Genomic DNA, 17,567 nt, shown 5'->3' with positions numbered 1-17,567 from the left:
AGAAAGTCAGTTTGGGCCCTTGCTTGTAGTACGTTTCTCTAGGGGAAACTGGTCAGTAACAATAGAAAATGATTGTGCTTACCTAGGACATATGGGACTCCAGGAGAATGCATAATTACCATTATTGTCTTTTTATCATAACACTACATCGTTAGGGCCCTAACACGTGTTTTTACTATCGTGTCGAGCCAGATAACTACATGTTTACACGTGAGTTGTCGTCCAGTAATGTAGCCGTCTCCTCAGGCCATAGTTCGTACTCCATGTCCGAAGGCTCCGGCGTGTCTGGCCTTCTGCCACTTTCAATATCTGGCACATGGTTTCCCACAGCTCGCCTCACCCAAAATATCTTCATCAATCCCCATAAACGATCAAGTACTCGAAATATTCCCTCTATGCAAAACACACTCCAGTACAGTAGCCAGGCTCTGAAGGCAACAGTGGCGTAGCCCGTATGGCCTATTAGAATGGAGGTAGGTATAAATGCAACCATGCTTACAAGCCCAGCCCAGAGCGGGGACTTTGTCTCGAAGATCTTCACCCATGCTATCGTTATTGGTAGGCCTAAGCATATTCCAATGGCTAGAGGTATTGGGAATACTCCGAAGCTTTCGAAGTCTTCCATTGACGTAATTCCGAGCGAAATGGAGGGCCCGAGAAGGAAAAAAGCGGAAACGCAGGCACAGACAATCTTGGCCTCTGGTGTAAATGCCGGTTTCATATCTGAGGCTATAAATGTGCATTAGTTTAGGGATTGAAGCTGTCAGAAGTCCGCTTACAGTCGGGGATGGTAGGCAAGGGCGGATTCCCGGGAATTGTGTATAGCAGCTCTTTGGCGGTGGCCGCCGCCGTTGCGGCAGCGTATGGCTGCCATAACTTGTTATTGTGTGCATCGGCGTAGTCGCAGATGCCGCGGAAAACGAGGCAGGGAAAGCTGTTCATGAGGCCGGCGGCCTCCATCTCGAAACAGAGAACACCCCCTAGGGCCTGACTGTGTCGATCGCGCGCCACCCCGTCCTTCATCGCCTGGTTTCCCGAAGCGATGTTACCATAAAACAACACTGGATCGGCTGTTTGGCGGGGAACTCTGTGAATCTGGTCGTCTGGGTGACACTTCGCACATGTGCTGTCTCCAACATGCGCTGAGGATGCAAGCCACAGCACGTCGCTTTCTGGGTCCGGTGATGCGAATTCGGATGGCAAGTTCTGCAAATGGGTTCGAATGCTTGTCCTGCCCCCGAAGTCATTAGCGCGGAGTTTCGCCAGGGCACTCAGTAGAACCAGAGGTGGCGCGTTCAGGCTGCCTGTGTGGGTGTTGTAGCCGTCGGGCATCGTTTTCCCCATGTCGTACTGCACTACGCCGCCGTGCGCTCCGTCAGGCTGGCTGACCACGACGTCGCCCAGTCGAATATCAATCTCTCTGTCGAGATTAGGGACGCCGCCACCAATGCCCACGAGAACGCCAAAGCGGAGCGAATGGAACTTGCTGGTCATCTCTTCTACAACCGTTGCGGCCAAATTCGTCCCTGTCTGGCAAGCAGGAAGACACACAACCACAACGTTATGGGGGCCGATTCGGCCGAAGGTGTAGATGTTTTTCTCCCACGGGTCGGATGGATGGGTCATGAATATCTCGTCCATGATTTCAGTAGCCGCGGCCAGCTCGATGGGCAAGGCACAAACCCAGGCCACGGTGAATTCGCTGATGGGGACCAACTTGGGAGGCATCCTGGGCGGACTACTGTCGCCGTTATTTTGTACCATAGTGATGGGATGGTTAAACGAGGGAATTCGGCATTATTACATGTAAATTAGAATCGCGCTGTGGAGGTCTGCACACCCTTTTGTACGCTGGGCTACCGGGCTGAGCAAGGCTGTGGCAGGGTACACTCGGAAGTCGGCTGTTGCCTATATGCAAATAAGCTCCAACAAGGCCTCAGATTGGTTGGGACGTGTGGCTGGCTGCACACGTGAGACAGAAGGAGGCAAAAAGTAAGCTTACGTGCTGACGAGTTGAACAGCAGACTGGCTTGATTGACTTACGGAACGAGAAAAAGAACAGTACAGATGAACAATTCAAGAATTCCTGCCGCCCTTTGCTACAGCGAGGGAGTTTTGTTTTTATTGCATTAAGGCACGCTAAAAAAGAAACAAGCAACATGAGGATGCATCAACCAGGCTATCCTCTAGCTGTTTACCTAGTAGTGAAAACACCTGGTACGGTATGCTGGCCACCAGGGCCTAGAAGAGAAGAGAAAAGAGTGTGTATTCGATGAAGATCTGACTGAAGGCTGGCCAGCAGCTGATGTGCCTTTTTATACCCTAGCTGCATGCAGCCGCACTGCCCCTGCTACAGTAGGTAGGACTGAAGTGTCCAATACGTAAGAGCAACCACAATCGATACCCTCAAAGTTATTATGTTGCTGTATTACTATTAACTTTTGCCGGATTCCTACCTTCGACTTCCTCAGCCTCGCTATGCTGGCTTTTCGGGGAGAAAACCACAAGTAGCACACAATTGGTTTTATTGTCAGTGATGACCTAAAGAGTATTGCCTACGTTTTCCCATCTCTTCAACGGAAAATTCCCTGTTTTTCCTTGACAAGGTACCAGAGGAGGATCTCGAAAGCCTACAGAACATGAGGATTTCGTCCATCCCAGTCTCTCGATGGCTCGAGGTGTGACCTGCGAGAAAACAAAGTTGAACAGCCAACAAACAGATGCGCCAAGAGATTTGGTAGCTCATGGCTTCAAGATATAACATGGCCAGGGATGTTGATTACCGGTAATTCCCGCAGATTTCGATCCGGAGAGTTCTGGGTTGTGCTGGCGTTACATATGTCTACATATAAGGAAAAAGTCCAATCACAGCCAAATGGACAGTGAAGATATTGCTACACTTCTTGTCAACGCAAGCTTCTCTCCGTCGCCATCAAATCAAATTGCTTTTTCAAAGACGCTGTGAGCTTCACAGTCCACCTGTGTCAAATTCACAATGGATTCAGAGACCGATAGCCCCGAGACGAGCCTTGGGCAAGCACGGGCCCGAATTCAGGAGCTCGAAGCCGAGAACGAGGAGCTCAACGATGATTTCGACGATTGTCGAGATCAATTGCTGAACTTGTTGCAAAAAGAAGACGACATAGCTGAGGACACGTTATGCGAAACGTTCAAGAGAGTCTTTGAGGGTGTGACCACCTGGATCAATGAGGTGTCGACCAATGATAACTTTGCAATAAGCTTCAACTCCTTATACAAGAAGAACCTGGCCCATGACAAGGTAGAAAGTTTCAGTGGCCTCGGATTGTCTCAAGGGTGCTTGGAGAACGACTGGCTGGCGAGGCTTGGGGAGCTTGAGACGTGTCGCTATGTCGTTCTCACATTGGTAATCTTGCAAACGCTGAAGGAAGTATTTCAAGTCGAAGCCAGTTCGAGACGAGCACGGCCTGAAGCCAGAAAGAAGATGAAAGCTGATGCTTATGAACACCTCAGAGCTATCTACCCAATCGGTATATCAACAAAGCAGATTGAAGTTTTTGAGGATGTGCAGAAGTCGATGCTGTTAAGTGAGGATCTGAACGGTCAGTGCAATATCGCCAAACCCATCTTATTTAAACTAATGCCGACCCGCAGACTGGTACAAAATCGGTAGATGGAGAAAAGAGGCAGTATTAGCCTTGGCCTCCACAGAGAAGTTCAAGGAAAAGTCTGCCAAGAGGAAAAATGGATTCAAGAAACAGTTGCAAGACGACTTGGCGAACTGGGTAGATAAGGAAGTTATGGATACGCATTGGGAGTCTTTGGAAACAAAGGTCCTCCAACGGGCGTACCAGGCAGTTGACTTATTAAGTCGCTCTACCAAGACTTTCGTGCCTATATACGAGAAGCTTCAGCCGCAGCCAACTCCAGGGACTTTACAACGCAGGTCTATCAAGGACATCGCAAACTTGCGCGACACACAAGCTGCCAATACGTCAGGAATACTTCTCTGCCTTAGCTTTGGCCTTGGACAGAGAAGTGAGGAAGGGAGAGAAGAGGACACTTTGGTGACACCGGTGCTTCTGGGTTACAGCGGTGTGGACATGCAGCCAAGGCCATCCACGTCAGGCATGGACGCAGGCAAGAGGTCCGACAGCCATCGTTTAAAAGGAGGCAAGTCCACCATAGAGTCGCCATCAGGGCCCCTAAACCCCAAAGACGGAAGTCCGAGTCATTACCACCATCCCAGTTGAAGAGGTCTTGGTGGAAGTTGTTTTAACGATGGTGAATGTGAGAGGAAAGGATGAAAGAGGTGTTTGCGATTGGGAACAAGATAGGCTGCGAGGCAGGACACGAACGTGATCAGATGCGACAGGCGTATAGAAAGGTTTCTTCAGATATGCAATACATATCTACATAAATATATCCAGTGTCTTTCTAACAGACTCGGGTATCTGTTTTGACTATATACTGAACGGTTGAACATGAACATGAGACGTAATATGTTATTCAAAATAATGACTGCCCAGTAAGCCTGATCCGCCAAAGCTTCTTCTCGTTCAGCACGAAGATCGTTCCGTTCGGGGCGAAGCCAAAGTTCGCCACGCCGCCGTCCACCAGGACCTGTCCGACCAGCGTCCCCGCGCGATTCCACACCGCGAGCCCGGAGCCGACGCCGCTCCAGACATTACCCTGGCTATCGACGCGGATACCGTCCGGAATCCCCTTGGGTGCGTACGCGAAAACGCGGCGGTTGGCCAAGAACGGTCCCTCGGCCACGTCGAAGGCATAGATGGTCGCCGGGCCCGCCCCGTTGGGCGCCTCGGACCCGCCCGTGTCGGTGACGTACAGGGTGCGGAACTCGGCGTCGAACGCGAGCCCGTTGGGCTCGGCGAAGCCATCGGCCACGACGCGCGTGCTGTTGGTCGCGGGGTCGAAGCGGTAGACCTGGTTGGGCAGCGCGGGCGCGTCGCGCAGGCCCTGCAGGTGGCCGTAGTCCGGGTCCGTGAACCAGACGGAGCCGCCGTCGCGCGGGTTGACGACGACGTCATTGGGCGAGTTGAAGGGCTTGCCGTGGAAGTCGGTCACCAGCGGGACCGAGACGTTGGGGTTGCCCACGGGGTCCGGGATGACGAAGATCCCGCCGCTTTGCGTCTTGGAGCCTTGCGACGTGAAGACGAGGGCGCCCGTGGCGTTGTTCAGCGTCCCGCCGTTGGGGAGCACGATTTGGGCCGTGGAGACGGGCTCTATCGCGATTGTAGATATGTCCCCGGACATCACGTTGGTCACGGCGTTGAACAGAATTGTCTGGTCGCCCGTTGCCGGATCCGAGGCCACTTTGATCCGGTTAGAGCTGACGTACAGGGATCCATCAAGAAAGATGCCCCCCTCGTGAAAGAGAGGATCGGTGGCAGTGTGGATGAGCTCGATAGAGGGCGTCTGCCCAATGACGGCGGAAAAGTCATTGGTTATGACTGAAAAGTTGGCTTGCTCCGGGTTGGACAATGTTGGAGCAAACTGAGCTGCGGCGATCGAGGCAGACGCCAGCACTGTAGCTTTGATGCCTCCCATGCCGGACAATGTTCTCGGTCAATCCTTCGCGGGTGCAAAGAATCGGAGATGTCATAAGCCAGATTTTGGAAGAAACCTTGGGCTGTTTACCTTATGTACTTCAGTCAGCGAAACCTTTAATTTCAGGGGTAATAGCTTGAGTCATGTGGGTCTTGGCAATGGTACGCAATAGTAAGCTAACACCGGTATGCAATGACGGAACCTATGCGTTTTGTTGACCGATTATCGCAATAATGCGTCATATAGTCGCGGAGGGTAGATATCTGCTGCGACTCAAAACTGTTCACGATTCACTTTCAACAGTACATTATGCATTATGAACATATGGCAATCGACTGTCTCCTGGTTACACCTTGAAGGGTGATACTAAAATCGAGCGGGACCTGATGCCAAGGGCTTGGCAGTTGCGATGAAATCCACTCTATCGGCAGTCCTATCGCAGAGTCGGGCCGCGTTGTTCCTTGGCGGGCACTGACATCCCATAATATTGATTGGAGTGGCTGATGGACAGAAAGAATTATCGAGCATCCGTTCTGCCACTACACGTATCATCACCGAGTGATATACCCCTCTCCAAATGTTGTACTGTAGCAGCCTATCCAAGCACAGGCTTACTACCTCATTGATATTGTCTCCAGGTCCGTCGTACATAACGACGCCATGATTCACCAAGTCCTGGTTGAAGCTGTCCAACCCAGTTCGGTCTTCCCAGATCCGTTACTGATCAGCCTCCTTCATACAAATGATGAAGATGAGCAAGGTATATAATACAGACGCTAAGATGGTCATGAACATCTCACCTCGTTGGGTTTTCGATACAAAGATTGATAAAATTCAGGCAGACCAGAAAAATGAGACCTAGTCGTGCTTGAATGACCTCAACGTGGCGAAGGACCAAAACGGATAAGACTGGAGAGATTGTAGATAGGATAGTAGTGACTGCGGTGACAAGCCTAGAGATGGTGGAAATCTTGTATATATACAGGCCCTGGTCTCCATTTTCCGTGTCATACACAGCTGTATTCCACCGAGAGCTCCATAGATAACGATGGAGGCGTGGCATTACATGGAGATCCTCGTCCTCATTTTCCAGTACCACCGTGTTCGCTGGCTCAACGTCCTGCCAGGTCCTCCCCTCTAAGCTCTCTAGGAAGTTGTTCCCATAGCCTGGCCGTCGCAGCCACTCCCGGAATACTGCTAAGCCTCGCTTCCTCGAAGAGCAACGTGGGTTTAGCTGCGCATGTTGTAGTAAGGAGATATCTAAGGCAAATAAGCTTGTATTCTGGTTGCTGTGACGTAAGAACATACTGTACTTTTCCAGTTTTTCACTGGAATTAAGCAATTGATTCCTTTATAACGCATCGCCACCAGATAGGAAGCTGTCTTCCATTGCCATCCAGTTCGTTTGATATAACCGCCTCACTAGATTATCTGACTGGCGATCCTCGTCGTACATTTCCTGCAATCAATTCCTACTCCAGATGAACCAACGAGGCCCACAGATGCAACTTGTTTTGCAGGTTCATTGCTCGAAAGCGAGGAAAGATGAAGACATCGACATGCTTGCCCATCATCGATGGAAGCCCTTCGCTTTCCAATATTCTTTTTTGCTATTCGGTTCAATGAAGGTATGATTCCAACAGTAGCTGACCATTATATTCGCGTCTTGATAGATACTAATATGTTCATCTATCTATTTGCTTGTTAATGACGTTATGCAGTATAAGCAGACTCCCAAGTAAGGATAGTTGGCGTTCGTGCACAGGAGGCTACGGAAGCAATGGAAAGGTGGATAAGAGCTCAGAATGAACCATGAATTTGGGTTACAGTCGCATCTATTCCGTCCGATTGTGGCATGGATGCCAGTTGAGGTCTTGTTCCTAGCAGGGGGCATCTCGAGTGAACCAATTGCGACATTCATATACTCAGGTTTGTTAAAAATAGTACTTCAGTCAAATCTTAGACCCTTGGCAGGATCCAAAGTCGTACAATAGTGACAGTAAAGATACGGATGTTGATAGATTCGAAGGTCAGAACAAGCAGTAGATAACCATGTGCCATCCGAAACGACCACACACCCAGATATTGACAAGTTTCTGCCAAGACCGGGCCGAGGTTAGGAGGAGCTAACACTACGAGTAATGTTCTACGCTACGAGAGCCAGCGTGAACTCTTTCCATCCGAACGTTGCATTAGTATAGACCCTGGCTCCATATTTCGGCAGACGGAACCTACCTTGAGTGGCTAAGTAAAATCAATAGTTGGTAACAAGAGGGCCGTGTCGTGCACAGCGACGTTGAATTTTACTATTTGGTGTACGCGATGCAAAACACAAGCATAATTCAATGCAAGCCCCAAAGGTTGTTCATTCCATAGGTCTGGGCCAATATAGAAACAAGAAGTGTAATTATAGCGACGCACGTTCTAATTAGCTTCGGGTCATCTGATGAAGTCGACTCGTGCCAACGCAGCCAGGCCAGGTTGCGAAGGTTTCCGTGCCGGGCACGCCGACTCCAGTTTCGCTGCTTCTTAGACTTTGGATTCGGGCGCGTTGGGATGTCGCTCTGCCTTCAGTGCAACTCTTCTACGCACTTTCTCACGAATGCTGCCCCTCCAGCAGTCTGTCGAATTACCCGACGACGGGCCCTCAGGATCGCTCATTGAATATCCTTCTCCAAATTGGACACACATTCTGTCTCTTTCCCCCCGCCTTCGTGTGGTAAAGCCGGGTTGACGCGAAGGCGCACTCATTGGCACGATGGATGTGCAACACATCCCCTTGTCGGAGTACGTTTCGTGGGAGTCGGAACTGAATCTGCAAGACAGCCAAATCCGCATCCGCAATTCCAACGACTGCTCTATCCTAGTGGTCAATGGGGCCGAGTACCGTATTCGAACAGAGTGTATGGATCGCGAAGAGGTGGCCAGCCAGATCATCGCAGCATTAGCGACGGCCAAACGCGAGCCCGTCGAGGCTGCATTGGGCCGCGTCGAGGAAAACATCTTCCAACAACAAATGACAAAGGAGGATGAGGCGAAGCTTGTGAAAAAGATGGATCTACACATTCTCCCTATCATCATCCTAATGTATCTTTGTTGTTTCATGGACCGCATCAATATCGGTGAGTAGAAGGGTAGTGGGGATACCAGCATTGGATCTGAATTGACACGATAATGTCCAGGAAACGCCCGCTTGTACGGTCTCGAAGAGGAACTCGGTATGCACGGGCATGATTTCCCACTCGCTGTCTCCTGCCTTTTCGTCACCTACGTCCTGGGCATCACACCGGCGAGCCTTCTCGTAAAAAAGGTGAGCGATAAAGTGGACGGCAAACTTGTGGCAAAAGAGGGATGTTGACAGCGTTGCGCCTTCCAGATAAAGCCCCGGAGATTTAGTGAGCGACCCCTAAACAGAATGCCTCATTGCCTTCCGATCCTGTACTAACTTTGATAGTTCCCATACTGGCCATAGGCTGGGGCGTTGTATCTTCATGCATTGGCTTCGTACGGACCAAGACGGAGCTGTTCCTTCTTCGGCTTCTCCTGGGTCTGTTTGAGGCCGGCTACTTCGCGACCGTCTGTCTTTACTTCACCTTCTTTTATCGCCGACGCGAGCTGGGAAAACGCATCTCCTACCTGTTCGCCACGACAGCCTTCGCCGGGTCCATCGCGGGGCTGCTTGGCTACGGCATCGGCAGCCTCGACAGGCAGCGAGGCCTGCGGGCCTGGCGGTGGCTGATGATCATCGAAGGGACCCCGTCTATCGTCCTGGGCCTCATCTCGTACTTCGTGCTCGCCGACACGCCCGAGGAGGCCACCTACCTGACAGAGCGCGAGAAAAGCTTCCTGGGGGTCCGGCGTTACCTAGACGGCACGAACCTGGGCGTCTCGGACTCGCAGGGCATCATCCAGTGGGACCAGTGCTTCGCGGCGTGGACCGACTGGAAGGTCTGGACCATGGCGGCGGCCCAGGTCGGCGTCGCGTCCATGCTGTACAGCTACAGCAGCTTCCTGCCCACCATTATCAAGGGCATGGGCTTCGGCGCCCTCACGTCGCAGCTGCTGTCCATCCCCTGCTACTTCTTCGGCGCCCTCACCTACTTGCTGGCCGCGTTCCTGAGCGACCGCCTCGGCCACCGTGGCGGCTTCGTCGTGGGCGCTTGCCTCTGCAGCATTGCGGGGTACGCCACTCTGCTGGGTACGGGGCACCAGCCGGCTCGCATCCAGTTCATCGGATGTCTGGTGGTGGCGGGTGGGCTTTTCGTGGCAGTAGGTATGCCAATCAGCTGGAGCGCCAATAACCTACCCAGCCACTACAAGCGGGCTGCGGGACAAGGGACCATCCAGATGGTGGGGAACCTGGCGGGCGTCTACAGTCCGTTCTTGTATCTGCCGCAATACGGGCCAAGATTCGTGGTGGGGCATTCGTTCACCGTGGGGAGCATTTTCTATGCCGCTATCTTGTTCGCCTATGTCAGCTACAGGTTGCGACGGGAGAATCACCGGCGCGCGAGAGGCGAGCGTGACTACCTTCTCGAGGGAAGGTCTCAAGAAGATATCAACCAGCTGGGAGATAGACACCCATGGTATCGGTATATAGACTAGACAAAATATGCTTGGACCCTAATGTGACATTTCACTGTACCTACACACCATGGGTTTGTCACATACTATTCTTCTCATCTGGCTACATCTCATCATCATATCTAAGGCTGGACCGTGATGATGACGGCTGCGCTACGGTGGCTAGCTCTCAAGACGTTGTGGTACCAGGCTGGGGTGTTACAATGATCTCACCATAAGCACTAATGGTCGGCAGTTAGTACAGAGAAACCATACCTTGGTGATATCATTAGGGTTTCGACAACATGCAATAGCGATTTCTCTACCGTAGGTAGAGAGAAATGGGACATGAAGTAATGTTCCAACTTTCCTTGCCCCTCTCTGCGATCACTAGCCGACATCTGGATAATTTCCTTGCGCCACCTACGACATTGGTGGTACAGCCTTACGCTAGCCCCCACCATTAATACTGCTGCGTAGCGAATGAAATATGAAAGACCTTCGCTGATCCCATCTGACTGCGTGAATCAATATAGCAGCTGCAAGGATCTGACTTGGTGTGTTACATTGGTTCAATATAACTCGGATGCTGCCTGGTCGTCTCGACGTAGCAATGCTTTCATTATAAATATCTTTGCTTGATTTGCGGTGGGCCTCGAGTATCTTTTTTCACATCTATCGTTCTTGGCAACTCCTCTGTCGTGTATCTGAACCATGGCATCGGACAGTATGTGGCATGTCGACAGTTTCGGCCGTGCCGTCAAGATCCGCAAGGAGGACTTTGCTCAGGAGATGTACTTGAGCCCTGTCGACGGTCGCCTGGTGCGACTTGTTGTTCAAGGAACCAGCCACGGCTCATTCTCGCCTGGTGGCACTGAAGCCTCCGGCACCTGGGAGAGGTCTGGACCGGCGATAATGAAGGTTTCGTCCGTACTCCGTCTTGTTTACTGGACTTACTCCTCCATGATTGGACTGAAATGGATCCCTTCCTGTTTACTTATCCTCGTCATGGTAAGTCACTCAGTCTGCTGTTGCACATGAACTCTGAGCTGATGCAATTATAAAGCTTCTATGGCCACAGAATCTCGAGGGGACATTGAAGAACGGTGGATACTACGACCGAGTGTACGCCTTCGATCGCCAATACCCTATGGTCGCACGCAATCAGAGGGAAAATCGCAACCAGGACCAAGTCGGCGAGGTGGATGAGAGAGAAGCCGGTGATGAAGAAGCGCGACAGCCCTTGCTCTACAATGGTGACGACATCGAGATGACAAGCATCGCACCGCCCGTCGCTAGCATGTCTGCTGCTGCGGCTATCAACCATAGAAGTGATCCCACGGACGTGGAGGAAGATTACGATGACCTTCTCCCGCGACACTTCGGGCCACGCTGGCTATGTTTTCTGCAATACAATACGGCGGGCGATGTCATTGGTCATGAGACGCGTCTAGTGGCCGACTGGGTCCAGGAACACGGTGACAATGCCGACACCGATTTCGTTTTCCTGTCCTACACTCGAAGGCAGTTCTGCGTGGCGACCCCTCAGGAGCTGGTGTCGTGGGATGTTGATTCTGCTATACGCGAAGCTCTTTTTGCAGATTGCGCCGCTAGATCGGGAAACTCTCATACAATACGGAATCGAGGCGGCGCGTTCGGCTGGCAAAAGCGCATTTTGGTTGGACTACGAATGCATTCGAGACGCCGACGGACTCTCCAAGGCCACCAGCCAGAGTACCGATGTCTACCGAATCTGCGACATAGTCCGCGCCGCCCACTCTTTGGTTATACTCGTCGGTCCCCCACTCCAGAGCAAATACTCCCCAGCAACCATAGAGCCTTATAGTCCAGATGCAATGTTGCGGTGGTTGCAGGAGTGGGGTACCAGGCTGTGGACTCTACCCGAGATTCTTCTGATCTCTTCGGAGAAACGAGTCAAGATATACGCCATTGATGGGCCTTGGCCACCGCTCGAGTGGTCAAAACGCCATTTCGCTTCTCGATCTGTCTGGCGCGACGCAAAGCTCGTGCGCCAGTTGCTTGACCACTACGAATCCTCAATCCACTTAAAGCCGCTGGAGCTCATCAGCATTGCACTGGACTGCTTCAGCCGGCGCCACACGGACCAGTTCAACCAAGGCGATATTGTGTACGCTCTTATGGGTCTCTTGCGGCGGCGCCCAGCCGTCAACAAGTCCGACACCAGTTTCATCGCCTTTGCCCGCCTCTCCCTTGCAAACGACACCGAGGCCCTCCTGGAGCGCCTCATCTGCTTGCAGCCGCTCCGCTCCGGTTTGCCATGGCACGATCAGGGAGACTTCTGGGCCGCGAAGCTCTGGGACGTTGAGCCTAGGTGTCAGGTCGCAGGTATCGTGGACGATGAGACTGTTATTCTCGATGGCGCTCATGGGGCCACGATACAATGGGACTCGAGTAAGCTTCTCTTCCTTCCGTCTTCCCCGGTTATAGTTAAATACTAATGCCAAGGCCTAGTGGAGCAGATATACTTTTTCAAACGCCCTACTATGAGTAGAACTATTACCAAAGTTCTCCTACGTGGCTCTCCTCTCTATCTTATGATCGGACTGGCTATGACAATTGCGGGTGCTCTGGTGAATCCCCAGGCTACTCTTCTGGAACTACTTATTCCAGGTATTATCATCTTAATTCCTACCGCTATTATCGCACTCGCTTCCCCATCCATAATCCTCGACATCTACAGCGGAAAGTTCTGGTCCACGCAAGCGTTGTTCGTAGGCATCGAAGGTGTACCATCCACACTGGGGTACGTCGAGGAGCGCCTATTTGGTTCTGCCGCCGGCCGCCTGAAATGGAGCCCTGCCGGAAGCCAGCTCTCGAAACACGAGCACTCGGCCGCAGACGAATGTGTCGGGTTACCGCCCCCGACTCAGGATGACCATCAGGAACTGGGCCACGACAACGACGGAGCGCCCCGGATGACCACCTTCACCCTTGTCGACACCTATTCTATGACGGCTCTTGCCTTCCAAGCAGAGCGCCCGCCAACCACCGTCATAATCTGTGGGCAAGAAGGCGGAATGCAGCGCGCCGCGCTCTGCTCCTACGACTGGAAGCGTAATACTTTCGCCCGTGAGCAGGTTGTCCGGCTCAAGACCACTGTCCTAGATCGCATGCTCAGAATGGACCGATTCCGTTTTTCACTAAATCGAAGATGCGAGTGGCTAGGGGATCCCGACGTTTTGCAAAACTCCAGCCCTCAAGAGCCTAGGTTGAAGCCTGATGGCTCACATAAAGGGGTGGGGGTGTTTGGGAGATGGACTGTCGACGTGGTCCTTATCCCTTGTATGTTTGTAAGTTGGCTACTCTATTTTCTCCTCGACTAGAAACCCAGACTCACAAACCATTCTCGTAGATCATGTCATACCATATGAAGGTGTTCACTTCTACCATTCCTTCACTGGATTATCAACTATATTACGTGGGGTTTTTGCTACCCCAACTATTTGTTCCTGCGCTCCTTCGATGTTTTTCTCTACGGCTTATAGCCGGTTTAGCTAGCCTCTTATCGGGTAAGTCATTAACTATCTCTAAAATGCAATCATACTAAAATTGAATTATAGGTGTTATCGGATTAGTCTTTTCATTAACTAACTTATTTATACAACTCGGATATGGCAGCTGGCTCATGCGTACAGCTTATTTTTTATTTCGTTCTTATAGTATTCTATGGCATGTCCTCCGGGGTGCTGTTAGCCGCCCTGATCTTCCTAACGCATTCCTGGTATGAGCCTAATACTAATGGAGCGTTGAGACTATTGATTTGGTGGTGCGGTGCGCCACTTTTTATCGGTATATCTATTCATCTGGAAATAGCAGCCCGACCTATTTTCAACTATCATTACAGCTTGATTTATTCTATCATCTTCGTCCTACTTTCATTTTATACCTTTATCGCCCTTGGTACGCCAGACGAAGTCTCTTGGGCACATCCGCAAGATAAACAACGTTCCAGGTTGTTACGTCTATCGAACCAAGACCGTGGGTCTAACAAGGTAAGAAATTGTGATGCTGGGTTGATATTTGATTAACAAACGTGAAGACACTATCTGTATCGAACGTACTGAGCCTATTTAAGCGGCCAAATACTTGGTTCTTTTCAATCACATCTCTCTTGGCGTCCAGTTTCGCTATGGTTGAATTGCCAAACGGGGCTGTTTGGTCATCTAAAACGTTGGGATTTCTTGCCGCAGTACCCTTGCCGACGTTCTTGCTTTTAGCATGTGGGTTTTCGTTCAAATCCCCGTTATTACGCCGTATGTATTAAATCGATCCGCACACATCTAAGCTTACTGCAAATCGCTAACGAGAGATATCCAACAGTTCCAATTATACTGTTGTTCGTATGCGTAACGTTCGCGTACAGCATCACTATCCCCGCGGTCTTTTCGAATCACCCGTTGCCCGTGTTGAACGTGGGATATTTGGTCCCGGCCATGTTCCCCGGCTTGACCCAGTGCTGTGAGTCACATGCCCATCTAGTCGAAAAGTGGTCAATCTGACTCCGAGGCAGTGATATGGGCTTTTTGATTACAGAATCCCACGAACCTGCTGAACATCTAGATTCACTTGCCTTCAGCCTGGGAGGTTACGCTATTGGCAAGGAGTTGCTGATTCTTGCCAAACAACATGGAATTCAAAAATGGTACCTCCCTGTGATTTTTGTTTTGGAGGTCACGGTGCTGTTCATGTGGGGGGTTTACAAATGGAAGGCGGGCCGGCGCCGGCGGAGAGAGAGGGAACAAGCAATCATCAACCAGGAATCCGGGATCAGCACCGCCGCATGACTTGGATACCAGATGCGGTCTTGATCGCCAGCCTACCAGTACGCCTGGGGTGAGGAGATTAGATCGATATATCTTCCACGTCTATCACACAGAATTCGACGGCGGGCGTTACGACTCGGCTAACCCCCGGCCGCCGCCAAAGCCTCGACTAGCAGCGTGACTTTCCGTCAATTGACACTGGCCTTGGCGTGTCAAAGAAAGTCAGGACGTGGCATTCGCAAAGTCTCCTCGAAATTCGAAGCTACGGCGGGTCTTCTATGTTTGAACGTGGCGCAAAGGGTTACGCGCGCAGCCTTGCCCCGGAACTCGCCGCAGTGTGTGGAGCGCTTCCCAACATCTCTCCGATCTGGTTCTCTTTACTGGGGAAGCGACAGGTGGACTCACGGCGTTCTCAACCCCTTTCAGTCCCATTGCCTGTTCATCCGAAGCGGTGGTACGAGGGAAAGTCCCGTATGGAAAAAAACGTGGGACTTCAACTTTGTGCGAGACGATGCAGGCCCCTTTTCACCTTGCGGGATCAAAAACTAGGGATTGCCAAGTCAGTAACTTTATGAAGGTTTCTCTGTTACTTGGCATGATTGATGTCCAAGTCACGGAAGTGACAGGGCTCTTTTGACTTTGCCTGATGTGATGATACGCGTTTCTTGTTCTCTGGTCGCGATTACATATGTACCAAAACAGCCCATCTCAAATATTTGCGGGAAAAGTTTGGGTTCAACGGGAACGTCACCGGTAGCGCAAATGATACTCTGAGAATGGCACCCGTAGTTAATAGTCGAAAATATTGGTTCCTTTCCGTTCGCGCGATGAACTCTAGATTGGCGCGGCCCGCAATGCCGACGACAGATGGGGGATAGAGTCCATCATGGCCGTCGAAAGAAAGATACGCGACGAAGGAAATGAAATATCGTGGGGAGCTGTCATATTTAGAGTTTCCGTACTAATATAGCGACGACAGAGGTAAAGTTCGGCTTTAAACCGGTTTGGGAGTTGGTGAGACTTGAGAGTGGATGTCGTTTGATCTTCCGCTGGCGCTGAACCGGGGTCGAGCTGGAGCACCGGCAGGGGTCGCGAGAAAAGGAGGAGCCAGATACCGCCTGCACGGGGCCCCCGGGGCTCGCTGCTGTTCGAGAATCTGGGTGAAACCACGGCCCAAACCTAATGCAATTGCAGAAGATGCCTAGAACCCGACACCCGAGTCGGAGAGAACGACAGGATTGGCGGTATCCATTCGTGCATATAGTTCCCGCATCGTCCTATCTTTTCCCGGGACGATCTTACTTCTTTCTCCTTCTCCCCAAGGTCTCATCCTCTGTTATTAGTCTCGTCATTCTTTACCTCGTCCAACGTTTTCGGTGCTGGTACCCCGTTTCATTCCACTCTTTTCTTAGTCTATACTTCTCTGCATATATTGATATTTCAAGATGTACACTCACTCCTCCCTCCTCGTCACTCTGGCCTCGCTCGCCACCCTGGGCGCATCGCAGAAGTGCACGCTCCAGTTCGACGGCCGTGTCCCCAAGAACTTCTCGGCCGCCAAGTTCGACACCGCCAATGGCATCTTCAACCCCTCCAATGTCATGGGCAAGGGCCTCAAGTTCAGCGAAATTCTGAAGACGCCCGCCGTGCAAGGATCTTTGGTAAGTCACGTCCTCCGCCCCACAATGTTTATCAGTCTTGGTACTAACGAAAACGGCAGTTTGACAAAAACACTCAACCCATTGAAGTGACCATCAAGTTCGTCTCTCCCCTTGACCAACCCAGCGGGGCACATACAGTCTAGCGTGGTATTGAGACGTCGGAGCACTAACCCACCTCTAGTGACAAGTCCATCTTCGCGCCCAGCGCGACCAACGTGCAGACGGGCTTCCGGCGCGCGGAGCTGCTGATCGCGAGCAACGACGGCAAGGACGCGTCGACGACGGGGGTCAAGACGCTGCACTTCAGCGTCATGAAGGACGCGGCCCGGCCGCTGAACCTGACGCACGAGTACCAGCTCGTCTTCCTCGAGGACAGCTCCTTCAGCACCAACCAGTTCGTCCTCAAGACGGGCACCATCCTCGGCGGCGACGCCGCAGCGGACCCGGACACCCTCCAGCTCTTCGGCAACGTCAACAGCAAGCCGCTGCAGACCCTCTTCAGCACCAAGTTCACCGAGGGCGTCTTCCACAACTTTGCCGTCACCAACGACTTCAACAAGAAGTGAGTACTCATCCGTGAAGAGATATACCATTAAAACAGAATTCTAACGGGTTGCGACACCAGGACTACCCAGGTCTTCTACTCGCAGGGCAAGGAGGCGCTCAAGGAGCAGACCAAGGCCCTCGCCAACGACAACAGCGGTCAGGGACAGTTCCACTTCGGCGTCCTCAAGAAGGGCCTGGGCGGCGGCAGCGACATCACCAAGGAAGGTATCCAGGAGGCTGATATTGACGAGGGTATCATCTATGGCGGTATATTCAACGAGGACAGCTCTACTGGCTGCGTCAGCTTGACCGCCTGTTAGTTACGACATTATTATCGGCCAGCGGATAATCACCACTAATATGGATCATAGAAGCGTTATAAGAAACCGAGCAAGCAGCCTTCTCCCGATCTTGTTTGGAGCTTTTGGTTCTTATAGTTTCA

General features: G+C 51.7%; 6 protein-coding genes across 6 annotated transcripts; 4 read left to right on the top strand and 2 right to left on the bottom strand.

The window, feature by feature from the left end:
• Nucleotides 1-747: 747 nt before the first annotated feature.
• Nucleotides 748-1,728, bottom strand: PG998_004648 (purine and uridine phosphorylase; the record flags this gene model as incomplete). Its single annotated transcript, XM_066871466.1, has 1 exon — nucleotides 748-1,728. The coding sequence occupies one exon, from the start codon at nucleotides 1,726-1,728 to the stop codon at nucleotides 748-750; it is 981 nt and encodes a 326-aa protein (XP_066735216.1).
• Nucleotides 1,729-2,995: 1,267 nt separating this feature from the next.
• On the top strand, nucleotides 2,996-4,232 carry PG998_004647 (uncharacterized protein; the record flags this gene model as incomplete). Its single annotated transcript, XM_066871465.1, has 2 exons — nucleotides 2,996-3,581; nucleotides 3,634-4,232. 2 exons carry the CDS (start codon nucleotides 2,996-2,998, stop codon nucleotides 4,230-4,232), a joined length of 1,185 nt encoding a protein of 394 aa, XP_066735215.1.
• A 256-nt stretch (nucleotides 4,233-4,488) lies between these two features.
• Nucleotides 4,489-5,550, bottom strand: PG998_004646 (uncharacterized protein; the record flags this gene model as incomplete). Its single annotated transcript, XM_066871464.1, has 1 exon — nucleotides 4,489-5,550. One exon carries the CDS (start codon nucleotides 5,548-5,550, stop codon nucleotides 4,489-4,491), a length of 1,062 nt encoding a protein of 353 aa, XP_066735214.1.
• A 2,758-nt stretch (nucleotides 5,551-8,308) lies between these two features.
• PG998_004645 (major facilitator superfamily domain-containing protein) lies at nucleotides 8,309-10,155 on the top strand (the record flags this gene model as incomplete). The annotated part of the gene is made up of 4 exons (XM_066871463.1): nucleotides 8,309-8,672; nucleotides 8,733-8,860; nucleotides 8,927-8,945; nucleotides 9,005-10,155. The coding sequence occupies 4 exons, from the start codon at nucleotides 8,309-8,311 to the stop codon at nucleotides 10,153-10,155; spliced, it is 1,662 nt and encodes a 553-aa protein (XP_066735213.1).
• A 672-nt stretch (nucleotides 10,156-10,827) lies between these two features.
• PG998_004644 (uncharacterized protein) lies at nucleotides 10,828-13,730 on the top strand (the record flags this gene model as incomplete). The annotated part of the gene is made up of 6 exons (XM_066871462.1): nucleotides 10,828-11,124; nucleotides 11,180-11,668; nucleotides 11,715-12,546; nucleotides 12,607-13,445; nucleotides 13,650-13,664; nucleotides 13,716-13,730. The coding sequence occupies 6 exons, from the start codon at nucleotides 10,828-10,830 to the stop codon at nucleotides 13,728-13,730; spliced, it is 2,487 nt and encodes an 828-aa protein (XP_066735212.1).
• Nucleotides 13,731-16,363: 2,633 nt separating this feature from the next.
• On the top strand, nucleotides 16,364-17,445 carry PG998_004643 (uncharacterized protein; the record flags this gene model as incomplete). Its single annotated transcript, XM_066871461.1, has 4 exons — nucleotides 16,364-16,579; nucleotides 16,639-16,676; nucleotides 16,761-17,141; nucleotides 17,205-17,445. The coding sequence occupies 4 exons, from the start codon at nucleotides 16,364-16,366 to the stop codon at nucleotides 17,443-17,445; spliced, it is 876 nt and encodes a 291-aa protein (XP_066735211.1).
• Between the last annotated feature and the right edge of the window lie 122 nt (nucleotides 17,446-17,567).

This window comes from Apiospora kogelbergensis (genome assembly GCF_038363985.1).
Source record: "Apiospora kogelbergensis strain CBS 113332 chromosome Unknown utg000002l_segment0_segment0, whole genome shotgun sequence".
In the NCBI taxonomy this organism is placed as follows: domain Eukaryota; kingdom Fungi; phylum Ascomycota; class Sordariomycetes; order Amphisphaeriales; family Apiosporaceae; genus Apiospora; species Apiospora kogelbergensis.
This window is presented reverse-complemented; position numbering and strand designations above follow the sequence as displayed.